The 17,158-nt window shown below is 41.3% G+C and overlaps 1 protein-coding gene across 1 annotated transcript in view; it reads left to right on the plus strand.

Moving 5' to 3' along the window:
* ADAM22 (ADAM metallopeptidase domain 22) overlaps positions 1-17,158 on the plus strand; it is a 142,674-nt gene that overhangs the window by 55,363 nt on the left and 70,153 nt on the right. The window contains 1 exon segment of the mRNA XM_040547059.1: positions 8,891-8,957. Coding sequence (XP_040402993.1) covers positions 8,891-8,957 — 67 coding nt within the window.

Below are 17,158 nucleotides of genomic sequence, written 5' to 3' on the forward strand. Positions count from 1 at the left end.
GCAATTACCTGAAGATATACTGATGTAAATTATTCATCAGCAAAAGCAGAGTGAGGGCTTATTGACACTTGCATTGCCATCACTACCGTAAGGAAAACTAGGTAAAGAGCAGAGTAAGTGAACCTTAACCTCAGCTCTGGCTGTGAAAAGAGAATTTTAAAGCTAGAAAAATCCTATTTTGTCTTTCTGACTGACAAGTTCCTTGCAAGCAGCTGCCATCTACCCTTTATTCTTAAGTCTCTAGTTTATCGTTATGGGATCTTGAGTAGCAGTGTCTCCCCTGGGATACTGGGAGGCATGGAGGGGTGCAGCTTCCTTGCTAGGGCCAGTGGGTGAAGTCTCCCTGTGCCCTGAAAGAGAAGACTAGATCCACCTTCCCTTCATCACCAGCAGGATGAATTAACTGCTGTATTGAATTTATTCTCCTTGCAGTGCTTGTGCCACAAAATATTTTCAAATACCTGATTTATTTAAAAATAACTTCATAATATATTTTAGTAGATACTATTTTATCAATTTCAGTCATATGCATCAATAAATATTAATACTGATGCAAGAAGTATTAACATTTATAATTTAATTGCATTTAAAAATCAATTAAAAATGGAATCTGAAATTGTTAGTGAATTCAGAGCTGCTCTTGGTGTGTGTTATTGTTCTTACTTTGTTGGGGTATGGACCTATATTCAGTTTTCATTAAAAATAGTGAAAAGAAATATGTAGTGAAATATGATCAGTCAGTAAATGATAATTTTTAAGTATGTCTCTTCCTAGCTGTAGAACTTAAAGTATAAACTCTTATATTTTTTCCTGGAAAATATAAGCAGTAGCTGTTCATCATTATGTGCCACATCTTACAGTAAGAAATTTCTCATAAAATTGCCCATTCGATTATTTAGGAGATCAGACTTTGAATTGCACAGGTTGAAAAAGATAGGTCAAAAAGTCCATGGCATAGTAACTGTGGACGGACAGTGGCACCACAAAATACATGCTGGCAGTGAGAGCTGGATGCCACAACAGTTCATGTGCATAAGGCTTGCCCAGCACCAGGATATGGCCACACCAGTCTGAGCCTTAGAGCCACCACCGTGGCTTTATGAGTTTTCCTCACAGCTTTCGTTGTGTCCCTCTCTCCAGCAACGGGAACCATGTGTGTAATATAAATTGAGTGAAACTCAACAAGAGTGTCTTCAATCTGCTTAAATCTTTTCCCAACGAGAAATGAAGCCAACCCAGTAAAACGAACCCACGCTGTTCATGAGCCAGGTACCGGGCTGTAAAGCTTCCTGTCTGATGCTGGGGGTGGAGGCCCTGCTCGGGGCTGCAGCCTTGCTCTGCACTTTGGAGTTTCGAAGAGGATGCCGGGCAGTTAATGTAGTGTCCTGCAGGCAAATTGGTTGTTAAGGGATAAAGGGATTAAGTGCATTTTTAAGTCAAATGGAATTAGAGGTCTTAGAGAGAAGTCCCGTAGAGGAAGAATTTGAGCAAATGTTATTATTTGGAAGAAACTTCATCAGAGATTCATGCTTTGCATCATTGTTATTGAAATGTGAAATTAAGCTCCAGGAAAGGACTGAGATTGGGTATGACTCCGCATTCGTGTATAATCCCTTGAGGACTCAACCCATTTATAAGTCTGTAATTTCTTTTTGGAGAAAGTCTTTAGTAGTCAGTAGGAGTAGAAACATTACGAAATTACTTCTTTCTCCCCTTCTTGTTAGCAGCATCAAGAACAGAAAAGCACAGTGAGAATATATATATATATATATATATATATGTATTTTTTAAAAGAAGCTTCAGTTTGTGCAGGGAAGAACTGGCGCTGCTTTTCTCAATTTTTTTTTCTTCCTTTTTTTTTTTCTTTCCATTTACCACATAGGTAAAGTGAAAACCAATACTATATCTAAGAGAAGCTAAATAATTTTGATGCACATTTGGCTAATTTAACAGATACAGTGATTAAATTAACTATCCACATGAAAAGAAATTCAGAAATTCTTTTGAGGGGATTTTTTTCCCTGTATGAAAGTGTTAGAGCCATGGCTACTGAAGCAGATATATTCATGGAGCATGGAGACAGCTAATGCCCCCTGAAGTGCTGGGGAAGATCATGTATGAGCAGAGAGAAGGTGTTTGGGTAGTCCTGAGGATAAAGGAGAATTAACATGCACTCGCTAGTTAGATACATAAATCTGCTAACCACCTGGGTTTCTTGAGTTTATCATGCTGGGTTTTTTTGTTAGCTCATGGCTGATAGTGAAACTGTATTAGGACCACAGTGTAATGCCAGGTAATGCACCCAGTCCCTCTTACTGACTGGCAGACAGAAACATCCCTTCTGTTCCCTCTCGTCTGCTTTTCCACTTTCTCGGTCCTTGTTTCGTGATAATAATCAACCTGCCTTGTTTTCCCTAGTGTACAAGATAGGGTCTTCTAAAAAATTACCTTCCATCCATAGTCATTCCTTACATATCTGAGTCTTGTTGATACAAGAAGTTTTTCAACACTTTTCTGAAAGCAACATGCTGGTAGTTTCCCATCTTTTACAACAATATTTTATATAAATGTGATTCCCTCCCTTTTCCCATCTTCGTGTGTGTGTGTGTGGCTACATGCATAACTTCCCCTTAAACAACTGAGTTATAATTTAGACCTTTCTAATTTGCTTGGTAAATGATGTTCACCACTCAGGGAAAATATTTCATTTGAGTGCTCATTGGTTTTACTGCAGCCCTCTTGAGTAGGAGGCTCCCTTCTCACAGCTTGCTCCTGCACCGTGGGTTAGCACTAATTGTGCAGCTGATGTGATATCTTTCTCTTATCAATGTCTCCATCATTTCCCTGAGCCCATCATTTTCCCCTGAATGTCTCCATTTGTCTGTTGACACTTTCCTACTGGAGTTCGACCCATCCAGACCTTTCAGCTGATTTCAGCTAAAACTCTATCTTCCTTTTCAGTTGCATCTCAGTTCAGATCTCTCATTTGATGTCCTTGTCTGACACCATATGTAATCTGAAATTTCAGGTGTACGTAACCGAGAGTTGTGGAGACAGAAATCAGAGTTAACGGACAGAAAAAAAAATAAAGAATTCCCCAAATGTCTCAGGAGACACAGCAACAGTATCAGATATCACGAAGGCAGTCATTCCTCTCATTTATAACACTGATGTGCCAACAAAGTTGTATTTTAGTACTGTGATTTTGAATTCCCTTATTTCTACCTTTCTTAAGTTTGTAATTCTTCCTGTGGTCTCTAAAGAGTTCCCCATCATTTCTGCTCTCTCCTTTCTCCCCCATAAAATTTAGGCACTCCATCTTCATAGTCTCTTAAATATGGAGAGTTAATTTTTGTTCAAAAGCCGGCAATTGCCTTTTTCATCCTCTTCTTGAAGATGAAAGTTTCTGATTCATTTCCAGGGATAATTCCCAGTTTGTTAATCCAGTCTGTATTCAAACACAAACCTGTTGCCTTTTCCAAAGTCTTTTATGACCTCTTTCTTCTTCTTTCAAGTTGAACTGCTTTATATTACCCTGCTTTTTCTTCCTATTTCTTTAAACACTTGCCTTTTTCTGTCCTCTATTCTCTTGCCATCAGGTTTTTTTCCCTCTTTTTCTTATGCCTGGAACAGCCTCTTTCTGCTGGCCAACTCGTATATTTCCAAAGTTGTCTGTTTTTCAAGAATTCCAATCCTGGCTTTGGTTTGGTAAGCCTTGTATCCAAATGTTGTAGTTAATTCAAGTTAATTCAAAGTAGAATTTAAGCACGTGTGTATGCGTGGTCATGGATAAGGATACTTTCCTTAATTGGGCCCATTCTCTTTAAGAACATCCCCCAGGCTGCCTCCTCTTGTGTACTGTTATTGTGACAATTTTAGAGAGTTGGAAGAGCACGGAGGAGCTTGCTCTTTTTTTTTTGGTGATGTTCTGGCCCTCATACTGTTGGATCTGTGTGTGGGGGATTGATATGGTTGTGACTTAGGATAATGCTCCAAAAATGTTGCTGCTGTAAACAAAACTAGCTACAATACTTGTGTACATTTTTAAAATATCAGAACTCTAAAAGCAGAATTGTTATTATTCTATTATTAGCATAACTGTTTTTTTCCTTGTAAAAGGCACGGATCACATGTGCTTCTTTCCTGTGAAATGTTTTATTTTTAGATCTTAACATATGCAGGTTTTGCCATTCCTTTTCAAAGAATTTGTCTCAATGCCTCAGTATATGCTTCTGAAAGTCTCATTCCGTAGTATTTTCTTTTGTAGTGTAGATGTTTTTTCACAATATTCTATGTCTCTAGTATTTCTAAGATTTTTTTTTTCACAATCTGTTACTTTCTCACGTGCAGATTTTCTTTAAAACTAATACAAAAGCTAATACTTAAAGTGACAGTGATAGCTTTTAGGATAGACTGGCAGGCAAGTTAACCTATTCTGATTTCATCTCCACTGTAGGAAAGTGTTGTAGGATTCTGTGTTGAAATGCACTATATCTTATTGCTGAATGCTCAATGTCTTATGTTACTTAGTTTTCATCGTATTTCAATCAAGTGTTTCCCTATAGCATTTTTTATTTGTTTTGAAGTAGTGGCTTTTACCGAAATTGTACGGTTACACACTTCACTGTTACTGAAGACAAAACATTACTCCATATATGAGGTGATTTCATGAGAGAAGCATATCTTCTGGCATAAATTTTTAAGATTGTGTATAATTGTTAGATTGTATCTTAGTTTGCAATAGCATAGATTGCATTGTTGGATCTGAGAGTGTTGTGTTTTTTTCATGCTACTTTCCATGTAGTGAGTCATAATAATAATAAAAAAGCATAGCATGCCATAATCTGTGGCTTTTCCTACTAATAGCATATTCCTGGATGTATCTTGCCTGCCATGTTTTTTAGGGTATGCTTTAAAAATGTCTTAAATTTCAGACCTGTCATCTGTCTGTAAGCTCAGGGTTTGGTTCCCCGGAGCTGTGCCGACTGGTGACCTGATGGCATTTCCTCTCCAGCCTGTCTCATTTTGGGAACCAAGGCACTCGTGATGAACCTCGAGAAGGGGGGGGGGGGGGGGGGGGGGAGGGGGGGAGGGCTGCCAGTGGGTCCCCAGCCATTCCCAGGCTTTTGTCCCTCTTTCACTTCTGCCCCAAAGTTGACTGTGCATGAGGATGAAATGGATGGACCTCTTTAGGTATCAAACTCTTGGCCTACTTTGAAACTAAAGACAGCTTGAATGACCTGTGTATGTCCATCCAAGGCATAGTGGCTGGGAGAAGAGCTATGACTGCTGGTGACCCTGGAGCTGGACACTGGGGGACCCTACACAGGCCTGAGGAGAAACGGGGCCCTGCTGGGACACAGGCAGAGCAGCCCAGGCCAGAGGGGCCAGCTGTCCTGGCACAGTGGCCTAAGTCAAATGCTGAGGCAGAAGCTTCTCCAAAGCACTTTTCCAGGACTCAAAGACTCTCCAAGTCAGACACAACTTCTGTGTTTAGCAGCCCCCAGTTGCTTCCATTGACTTGTCCATTCCGACCTTGAACCAGTACAGACTTCATGGCTTCCTGTGGCAAGAGGTTCCACGTTGTAACCAGGGACTGTACTTAAAAAGGTCTCCTTTCACTAGTTTTGAACTTGCTGACCTCTTCTGTTGCCTCCTCATTCTTGCATTGCACAAGTCAGAGAATGATCACTGTTTGTTTTCTCATGCTAAACATAATTTCCAGATCTTCAAGAGCATAACACATGATCCTCAAGAACATAAAAACAGAATCACAGAATCGTCTAGGTTGGAAGAGACCTCCAAGATCACCCAGTCCAACCTCTTACCTAATACTAACAAGTCCTCCACTAAACCATATCACTAAGCTCGACATCTAAACGTCTCTTAAAGACCTCCATGGATGGTGACTCAACCACTTCCCTGGGCAGCCCATTCCAATGCCTAACAACCCTTTCAGTAAAGTTCTTCCTGATATCCAACCTAAACCTCCCCTGGCGCAACTTTAGCCCATTCCCCCTCGTCCTGTCACCAGGCACGTGGGAGAATAGACCAACCCCCACCTCGCTACAGCTTCCTTTAAGGTACTTGTAGAGAGCGATAAGGTCACCCCTGAGCCTCCTCTTCTCCAGGCTGAACAATCCCAGCTCCCTCAGCCGCTCCTCGTAAGACTTGTTCTCCAGACCCCTCACCAGCCTCGTCGCCCTTCTCTGGACTCTCTCGAGCACCTCGATGTCCTTCTTGTAGCGAGGGGCCCAAAACTGAACACAGTACTCGAGGTGTGGCCTCACCAGAGCCGAGTACAGGGGGACAATCGCTTCCCTAGACCTGCTGGCCACGCTGCTTCTTATACAAGATTACAACATTGATAGCAATATCTTTTAAAAAATATATATATTTAACATTCACTTCTGAGAGTGAATGTAATCCAAACGATTGTAATCAGTAACTCAAACAACCGCATCTCTGTTCCTCAATAATGGGTCACTCACCAGCTGCTGTTTAAAGGTTCAATAGAGGTGTATGGGCCTGGCCAGAATTAAGGGGGTCTTGGGGGGCAAATCTGGGGGCAGCTGTCTGTGCTGGTTCTGCAGTAGCTAGAGGAGTCATTCACCCACCCTTTCTTCCTCCCCTATTTACAGCTGCTCAGGTGCTTTCCCTCCCCTGCATAAGCTCTGGGGCTCATCGTACCTCTTCACAAGGGCATGAATTACCTAGTGCAGCAAAAACACGGGGTTGTTGAACCCTCCCAAATGTACTTTGATGAATGCCAGTACTGACACCAAGAGTATTTTGATGAGCGTTAGTTCTGACACTGAGTACTTTGATGAGTGCTTGTGCTGACACAAGGTGGGTCCAATCCTTGCTGCTGAGGGGGCCCTGAGACCTCCTGCTCTCAAGCAGCAGCCAGCTGTGAACTCACCCACTGTGACTGAGGGACCACATCTCCATGGACAGTTATCCCATGCATGTTCCCATTCAGAAATTTATTAGCATCCCTCTTTTTGTTGCCTCTGTTGCTTGCACTCAGATACAAAGCCTTTATTTCAACAGCCACCCTCCATTTACGCACTGATAGTCTATGTCCATTTGAGTTTGTGCCAGCCTTTTCTAGAGCTTAATTATCTACTTTCACACATCAGTTTATAAATTCTGGTGCATTTGGATCCCCTCACAATCCAAGTTTTTGCTAGACTTCAGCAGCTTTCTGTTCCCCAGTTACCTCAGGAGCCTTTATTTGCTTCCACGTAACTGAGCTTTCTGAGCAAAGCTGTCCAGAACCTGCCCACAGTATTTGAAAGAATCAGTAATATTAATCTTACCTCAGTTTGACTGGAAATACGTCTTCTTTCATGTATTCTGGGATGACAGTTGTGTTTTGCAGGAAGACATCCTATTGATCTGGCAAACCATTTTGCCAGAGACAAGTGCAGTCATGTCTCTCCTCCTTTATAAACCAGGCCCTCCAAAGCAACGTAATAGAAATTCCCTCTAGCCCTTAAGTGCATAAATTTGCTGTTTGTTCAATTGAATTTGATCCTACCTCTAACATCCAGTCCCAAACATCATCCAGCTCTTTCCTGTGGGAGTTTTTTTCAGTCATCTTCTTCTTTCCAACTTGGCGTTATCAGCATGTTTCATTAGAGCCCTCCTGGTTTTTGTGCCTAGGTTATTATTGTTATTATATCCTGTTATGTTATTATATCCTGTTATCCTATATATTATATCCTGTTATGTTATTATATCCTGCAGCAGATTGGTTCACCCCAGGTGTTTTTTTGTTTGAAAGAGCAACATGCAAATTTGCCTCTTTTTTTAGAGAACATTTGTGCTCCTTGCCTCATGTCCCATAGGGACGTGTCCCTATGGGACATCCCCCCCCGTCGTCGTGCTTTCTTTACCAGTTCTTCGTGTTTTCCAGTTCAGTCACCTCTTATGTGGGTCATTATGTAAACTTCATCTAGGTAAAATCCTGAAGTTTCTGAAAGTGTTCAGTGGAATTCTGATGTAGAAAAATAATTGATGAGGGAGAAATAATTGATGAGGGAGGGGATCTGACTGGTGTAGCATGAAGTGTCTTGGTAAATACCGTGTGCATTTTGCTTATGTACTTTTGCCTCAGGTCTAATTATTTTTTCACTTTATTATTCCAAAGCCTTGTGTACTTTTGCGGCTGGGTTTGTCGTTGCCCAGCTCATTTTCCTCTGGTGTCGTGAAAGCCGCAGGGTTCCCCGAGAGAGCGGGCATGAAGGAGCGGGTGCCGTGCAGGACAGCCTGGCACCAGCCGCCCACCTTAGCACTTACCGCTGAGCTCAGCTGGCCGTGAGCCTGCGCTGCTGTGCATCTGCGGCTGGTGGCTTCATCTACCCATTTTGTGTGATCCTGTCTGCACTTTTAGGAGGCTTTTTGGTATTACAAGGTCATTTTATTGTTGGACTGTTGTGTTCTTTGGAGTCTGCTGGAGGCAGCTGCCATTTTTCCTCAGATGCAGCCTGCTGTAGTAGTAACTGCAAATGGTTTCTCACCCTTCTGTGCTTTTTTTTTTTTCCCCTCCCCCATTATTTAATTTCCTTACTATTCTCTTTAAGCAGCAAGTAGAAAAGTCTCTTGAATTAAAACCATTGTCAGGTGCTGCTGGTTTTGAACATTCCATAAAGGAAAATACCCTCAATTTCCTTGTCCTGCCTTCTGGTATTAAAAATCAATGTATATACCATGCACTGTGTAACTCCATTGGAGGTGGTTGTTTCCGTGATTTTTATGAACATTTGAGGAGGAGTATCCCGCAGTTTTTGCCCTTTTCAAATGTAAATGTTTAATCAGTGCTTGCTGAGAGACTGTGCAAGAACACATTCATGAGGTTTATGGTTCTTTTTTCTTATTCTTGCAGTGATCTGCTGTCTTCTGAATATCTTGAGAGGCATATCGAGCAAGGTGGAAAGGCAGTGGAAGTTAAAGTAAGAATTTCCTTTTTATGGTTTGCATTTTTTATTTGCTTTGCCCTTGATGTTAATGTAAACTCACGTATTTTCTTAAAAGGAGAGAAATTTGTTTTTTCAGGCATTTTGTTTGCCTCTTCTGAGGCAAGCACATTTCACGTCTTCCAAGTTTTCAGCTTTTTTAAATATTAAAAATTTAGTACGTTAATATTTATATAAAAAGGTACCCATGAAAAATGTGTACATGGTAGTTCTTTTTGCTAGTAAATATAATTTGCTTCTGATACCTCTTGAAGAAAATTCCTCTATTTCATTAACTAGCGTTTCCTCATTATACTAGTGAAAAACTAGGGTTTGTTGTTTATAATGAGTTTCTTCATAATTTTGGGACTAGCAAGATTTATTGTGTAGAATTTCCAAATAGCTAATCACAGTCCGAAATTGTGGGTTTCTTTCTCTGGACGTTTGTAGATGGTGGCTACAAGATCCTGTTGCTTGCAGTTGTCTTCTACAAAATGTCCCTCTGCCTTTGCAAGAATGCTTTTGTTATCTGAATACAACATGGGAGATTTTCCCCGAGGATCTTCTAATTGTTATGACAGCACTATGTAGAAGCAAGATATAAAATTGCTGTAGATTACATAAAATGTATATGAAAGTAATACATACTGTGCATAATTAAAGCTCTTTGAGTTTGCCTATCAAGTCAATTTAATTCAAAGTTTACATTTTATTTAGAAAACTTCTTTTTTTTTTTTTTTCACTGACTCTGAGATCACTTAAGTACCCTAAAACAAATGAGCTAACCTTTATAATGAGAAAGCAGAAGTGAAATCAGACGAAGTGTCTAAATCCTTTAAACACTGAATAGCTGAAGATATATTTCCTTTGGTTTGTCCCTTGCTAATGTTTGTAAGCCTGTAATCTGCTTACTTTTTGCACTCTGATAATAGCCTGAATACATTTTCAGACTGAGGCACACGCATACGTGTTTCATTAATTTACAAAGAATAATTTCTCAGTCAGTTGTGTTGAGCAATCAAGAAGTCTTGACTCAAATTCAGAATATGAGTCAAAGCAGAAATAAAGGTAATAGCTGGTATTTATACGAACAGAACAATCCATTTGTCTGCGCTAAGGTATATGTGGAAGTTAGCAAAGTTAAACTTTCCAAGTGCCATCACTGAATTAGGACAAATCTGCTTCTGATGATTCAAGCAATGAAATATTTGAAATCAGTGGCTCCTCTCATTTAAGCACTGTTTAGTTGCATGGGGAAGGGAGGCAGGGTCAGGCCTTTCAGAGAAAGGTCATAAAAATGGTCTGGGCAAAGCACCTCCCAATCTCCAGGGTCCCAGAAATTGTCTCCCCTTCAGTTAGCCACTGGGCAGTGTCACCACCTAACTTCAGCTTTTCACCACCTTGCTTAGTGCTATTAAACTTTCTTTTAATACATTTAATTAAATGAGGGGTCGGTTTAATTAAGGGGTGTCATTTCCAATTGGTGGCACATTCCGCCCCACACTCTGCCTGTGCCTTGTGCATTGTGGGCAGGGACATGCAAGGGGGCTTTGCTGTCCCCTTGTCCCCTTGCCCACTGCACCAGGAGTTCGTCAGGAAGTAGTGCAAGAAGGAGGGCATCATTTTAAAATATATATATTTTTATTTTATTTTTTTCTCATTTTGCTACAATTGAACATCCAGGAACAGAGGAGAGGAAAGCAGCCGCTGTGTGTCAAAATGTCCAGAAGAACCTGCTGGCCATAATCAGTGCCAAATCTTCAGAAAAGTGCAGGTATCAGAAGATTTTCACAAGAGCGCAGGCTGCTAAGTACATTTTGATGTCTGACACCAAGTGAGACTAAGCTCAGTACCCAATAGCTGTTAAAAAATGAATCTGTCTGCCTCTGACTAGCCAGTACTTTTTAAAGCACCTGTAAGTGCTCTGGAGGGCTCTGTTGGTCCTTTGAACAAAGTCAAAAATTCCAGCAGTTTCTCTTTGGCGTTTGAGAAACTGACCTCTGGTTTTAGATCAAATGTTTTGAAAATCCTCCTGCAAATACAAGGATTTTTCATGCTCATGATTTAGCACACTCAATTTCTCTGGCAACTGTTTACAGTAACATGTAAAACAAACTTTAAATTGGTACTTATAATACACACCAGGCAAAACGTAAGTAATTATTATACTAAATCTTAGGGATGGTGCAGATTGCTTAGATACTTACTTAAAAATAGCCAGTGAAAGAGTGAAACATAATTAAGTCACAGAAAGAAAAGGCAGCCTGCCCTGCAGCCTATTCTTTAGCAGAAGCAGGAGAAGAGGTATTTCAAAAGGGAGCCAGGTTTCTATCATTGCTTCAAGGGGCTGCTCTTCGGTCTGGGAAATATGGGAAAAGCCAGGAGCTTTGGATGGCGGGGGAAGGCAGCCGTACGTACACGCAGCACTTTGGGAATGCTACAAGCATGGAGGTCTCCAGGAAGCAGATGCCTGCCTTGGCTCATACGACATGTAGCACTGATAACTACTTTTACCACTCCTCCCCCTCTTCAACCCTCCAGTAAAAGTTCCTGTGTGGCAGAATACGTACAGATCTTCTGCCTTTACTTAGGGTGCTTCAGAGAGGAGAGGAGAGCAGAGAAAGGAAGAAACATTCATAAAAATTTAAAATGCCACTTTGAATGAGCAAAGGGATTTTTATAAGGAGGAGAGTTCTCAGTTTAAGGCACCTTTTTATTTATAAGAGAAAGTTGAATTACATTTGATTGCCATATAATTCACTAATAAATTGGGTCACTGTGAAGGTGGAACATGTACATGTTTTTGCAGGGTGACAGTATTTATCAGCTGCAGAAGAGAGGCTTCTCTGTGAGATGTCCTTGTTGATTTGGCACAGTTTGGCAGCACCTAAGACATTCTTATTGAACCAGTAACAAGATGCAATGCTTAAGAAAAACAAAAGGAACTAGATCTTTGAATTATTTCAGTGTTTCCCCCCTTTTTACTTTATATCATTTCTCTAGCTTCTTAGGAAAGCAGCAGTATTGTCCTAAATTCCTTTTGGTAGCAAAGAGAATAATCAATAAGAAAGAGAAAAACCCTTCACGCATTGTCTTTTTCCTGATTGTGTCAGTCCAGATCATCCTATGCTCACAACACATAAATACTCAACTCGTGTATGCTTTATGTTGCTGCAGTATATCTCTGTGTCCTTTTATCTCTGTCTCTCTCTGTTTTTGGGTTATCATTCTGTCGCTGATGCTGTCAGTGAGATGAAAGGCAGAAAACAGCTATAGTGCTGAGTAACTCACACTGCTGGATGTTTTCCCCTGAGAAGGAACAACTGGTATCTCTTCTGTGACATTTTCTCATATAAAATGTTTCAGTTTTCTTCTTTGGAGGTTATAACATCGGACAATTCTATAACAATTCTTGGAAATTTTTTTCCTGAAACAATTAAGGAATGAAAATAATTCAGATCCCAGTAAGAGCACTTGCACGGGTAGAGTTGTAATAGATAAACGCCATGTACTTTTGATGACGTTTCAATACAACCACAAGGAACTATATGTCATAGGTAATCCTAAAATTCATAAATGTAGTGGTATAAACACAGGCTGTGTGTCCCAGGCACAAAATTATAGCAGGAGTGCCCAAAGCATAAAACAACATTGCCTTTTGCTTCTACTTCACAGCAAGTTCATGATCACGATAGTGCTGAACAACGTAACGGAGTGATATTAAGTGCAGGTACTATTTTTCTTCATGGTAGTCTTGACAGAGAGGCTTTGGACAAACTTGCCTTATGACTTAGGATTTCAGCATCCCATTTGGCTGTGCCCATGGTGCTGGATGCTGCCCGGTGCCATCCTCCAGCCTGCTTGGGTGTGCTCCCGAGCTGGCCTCAGTGGAGGTGTCCTCTGCTGTAGTCTGAGGAATGAGGCTTGGGGGGTAAAGGCATTTTGATGTGTCACAGCAAGCCAGAGCCCTTACTTTGTGGAAATACCCATTCTTTCTTTCCTTTTTTTTTTTGTTTGTTTGTGTGTGTGTTTGGTTCCTAGCACACGCATGATGCCTGTTCCTGTAGCTATTTTAACGTGAACAAGAGGGGAAAATTATTGCTTTTGGCTGACTTGCTGTGATTAAAGTCTCAGCTTCAGTGTGCCATGATATATATTCGAAAGGCTATTTAAATGCACTTTTTAAGGAAAACAATCCAGAAGGGAGCAAAATATTAAAATCTAGAAAGGCCAGAGAAGGCTGGGGACCCTTGACATGACTTTTTATTTTGAACTCTTTCCTTCAAACCTGCTCTGGTAGAGGAGGTGTTGAGGTGCAGTCCATTGGCCAAGGGCAGCAGCTGTGCTGTCACATCTCAACATGTGCGTTTTGGGAGATCTTATCCTAAATACCATTCAGACATTTCACTGTATCACCACAGGCACTGCCTGATCATAAGGTCACAATAATACATTATTGCAAACAGTGCAGCCAGAATATACTCCTAGTCTGTGAGCAGGTAAGTTTTATTATCAACTACTCTGTTTCCAACTTTTATAGCAAAGCTCTTCCACCAGCACTTTCCAGATTTAGGGGCATCCACTGTCTGAGCTCTGCAGAGGAATCTGGTAATTTTCTTCAGCTTTTGATAACTCACCATTTCCTAGCCAGAGAGGAAGGAGTTTCAACTCAGCAGAAAAGTCTGTATGCTAAGCAGGCTTTCCTGGCAGAGATTCCATGATGTTCCTGAAAACCTGAGTGTCAATCCAGTTTGTGTGAGAGGAGGGAAACGTGGTGAAGCTCTGCCCCAGGAGCCTTGCAGCACGGGGCTAGCGGGGAGCTGTGTGCACACCCCGTACTTGCACAACCTGGTGATGCAGCCCTGGGGGAGAAAAGAATCTAAAAAGGAACAAATCGTAATAATGCAGGAATTATATATGCCTGTTTCTGGCAGGGCTTTTTTGGCTGTGTCCAGAGACTAAGGAAGCTGTTAGTAACCAAAAAGTCACTTGATAGAAGATTTTGAATAAAGGTTCCCATAGCTCCTCTCTCCCTCATTCCCTCTACAGAGCTCTGCTTGCTTCATGGCTAATTATTAATAAATCTAGGCCATAATCTACTTTTTAGTGATAGCAATAAACAAGCCAAAGAAGAGCTGATGGGGAGTCTAGGAGTCTGACACAGTTTAGTAAGGGGTTCCTGCAAGGTCGATCTCCATACTGCTCTCATTGAAGATTTTCATAATGAGTTAGGCAAAAATGGTGTGTGCATGCTAATGAAATTGCTAGTAGTACAAAATTGGGAAGCACTACGATACACAGAAGGATCAGCTGGAGAACTTGGCTGTCTTTGACCAAAGGAGGTAAATAAAAACAGGATGAAATTTGATAGAACAAATGGCAACTTCTTTCACTTAGGGATTAATCATAGGATTTTTTGCTGTAAGATGGAAGATTGTGAACAGCGGAGCACAGAATGACTGCATGGTTTATGCCTTAAAGGATGCTGCCATGGCAAAGTGAACTGTGATCCCAGAATGTATTACTTTCCTATTACAGAGTCAAATTACTTCCAGTAGATTTTGGATAGAATTAATGCTATCATGTGTGCCATGATGAAGAGTTGACAAACTTTTAAAATGTCTGTGCATTTTCAGTTACTCTGGACATATATATATATATTTTTTTCCCAGCAGTGTCATGCTGCCACAGTGAATCAAGAGGCATTAAGGAGCATCTCACTTTCCTGTTTTAGCATTATTTGAATTATGGAGACAATTCCTTTGGGTTTCAGTAAACACAGTATCCCCTGTGGGATACCAGGGCAAGATAATCAGTCATCTTATATAATGCATTTGCCTGACCTAATGGTTCTGAAGGCTGGTGCTTTTAATGTACATTGGCATTAACATTTGTCTTATATCTATACATTTATCTCCTTGCTATTACTAGCTCACTTTTTGCTAGTAATACATCCTGCTACTGTGAAGGAGGGAAATTAAAGTAACAGCTTTCAATATTAGGAGCCCTTCTCAGGCCATGTTTTTCAATATACTACACTGGAATGAATCTCAGATCATGACTCATGTACAATCTTACAGGTTAATTATATTGTCTTCCTTCCTTTATGACATAAAAAAATAAATCCAGTATTTAAGCCAATTCTGCGAGGGGAAAAAAATGTCAGAAGGTCAAAGCCTCAAGAGCTTAAACTGAACATCCCATTGCAGAGCAGACCCCCAGTGAATGAGTCCTGGCTTCTGTGAAGTAAGAAACTGGTCTGACTTTGTGACCACAAAGACACCTCTTGAGTGCCCAGAAAGCCAACCCTGTCAGCCCAGAAAGCCAACCATATCCTGGGCTGCATCAAAAGCAGCGTGGCCAGCAGGTTGAAGGAGGTGATTCTCCCCCTCTGCTCTGCTCTTGTGAGACCCCACCGGGAATGTTGCGTTCAGCTCTGGGGCCCCCAGCAAAAGAAGGACTTGGAGCTGTTGGAGTGAGTCCAGAGGAGGGCCACAAGGATACAAGGGGCTGAAGCACCTCTCCTATGAAGACAGGCTGAGGGAATTGGGGTTGTTCAGCCAGAAGAGAAGGCTCCGGGGAGTCATAGTGGCCTTCCAGTACCTAAAGAGGGCCTACAGGAAAGCTGGGGAGGAACTCTTTGTCAGGGAGTGTAGTGATAGGACAAAGAGTAACGTCTTTGAACTAAAAATGGGCAGGTTTAGATTAAATATAAGGAAGAAATTCTTGACTATGAGGGTGGTGAGGCAGTGGCACAGGCTGTCCAGAGAAGCTGTGGATGCCCCATCCCTGGAGGTGTTCAAGGCCAGGCTGAATGGGGCTTTGAGCAACCTGGTCTGGTGGGAGGTGTCCATGCCCATGGCAGGGGGTTGGAACTGGGTGGTCTTTAAGGTCCCTTCCAACCCAAAACCATTCTGTGATTTTGTGAGTGCTCTCCACTGCGGTTTTCACACACCTTAGAGGGAAGGGAGCAGTCCAGTGCTTGAAATCACAAAAAAGTCCTGCCAGACTTTTTGTACCTCAAGATTTATTTTTTTTCTAGTTACAACGTACAGCATACAGAGGCAGAGCAACATGAACCAAGTGTTCTGTAAACTCAATCCATGCAAAGACTGAATTTAGCTAAGGGAAATTAACTACTGCTATAGCATTAAAGAACATTAAATCCTTTTGTAGATGCTCTTCTGAAAAAAAAAAAAAAAAGTATCTTTTTGGGTTTAAGTTAATCCCCTTGAGGGGAAATTAAGGGAGCAAACTGAAGCTGCTGTACTTCTGAAAGAGCACTTCCATGCAATACTTCAGTGTGCTTTAGCTTTATGTCTTTACTTACTTGATTTTGACTTCTTTGTATAGTCCTATTTAGACACATCTGTTTTTCCCTATAGATCCTGAACCAGCACTGTATTATATACTCAGGATTAATGTTTCTAGGCAGTTTTGAGCTCTGTGGATTCTCACTTAAAGATAAATTTCTGTCTTTCAGGAAAAATGAAGGGCCAGTAAGGAAATCTGATTAATATTTTCTCCATTTTACTCATGACTTCACCTTATTCTGACTGATAGGTATCCATGTAGGTGCATACCAGCATCTCATCTTTTCATCTGCTGTGTTGTGTTTATAGTAACCTTGCATATCACGTGCGTATAATTTGGCCTCAGACACAACATTGGCTATTGAACTATTGAGAAAGATTAGTATTGGTAGATTATAAAGATTTTTATATAGTCCCTTTGAGTGTTTGTTCCCTTTTCCCCAGTATACGAACACAGAAATGGGGTAAAGTGGCTGTCATTAAAAGGATTTACATGCCATAACTTAGAGAAACTGGGCACTGCTACAAGAACTGACTTAAAGACAACAGAGTAGGGAGGAAGAGGTAACCAGCCCTGTTCTCCTTTGTCTCATCTGCATGCAGCAGGTGTTAATTAAAAACATTTTTTCTTATACTGAGGCAAGGCAAGTCAAGAGGCTGTTTCCCAAGCAGATGCCAAGGCAGCTCCCTGACCAGATGGCATTGCGCTGACACGAGCTCTCCATCCACACCCTGCAGCTACATTCGTGGAGCATCTTCTCACATAGCTACTGGGCAGTAAACACGAGCCTCATTTGGCCTCAGAGCCAGAATGCTGGGCTGATAGCGTGTGCCATCTGCTGAGGGTGCCCACCGTGAGTCACCAGCAGTAGCTGGAGTGAGCTG

Source organism: Cygnus olor, chromosome 2, assembly GCF_009769625.2.
Source record: "Cygnus olor isolate bCygOlo1 chromosome 2, bCygOlo1.pri.v2, whole genome shotgun sequence".
NCBI classification, from domain to species: domain Eukaryota; kingdom Metazoa; phylum Chordata; class Aves; order Anseriformes; family Anatidae; genus Cygnus; species Cygnus olor.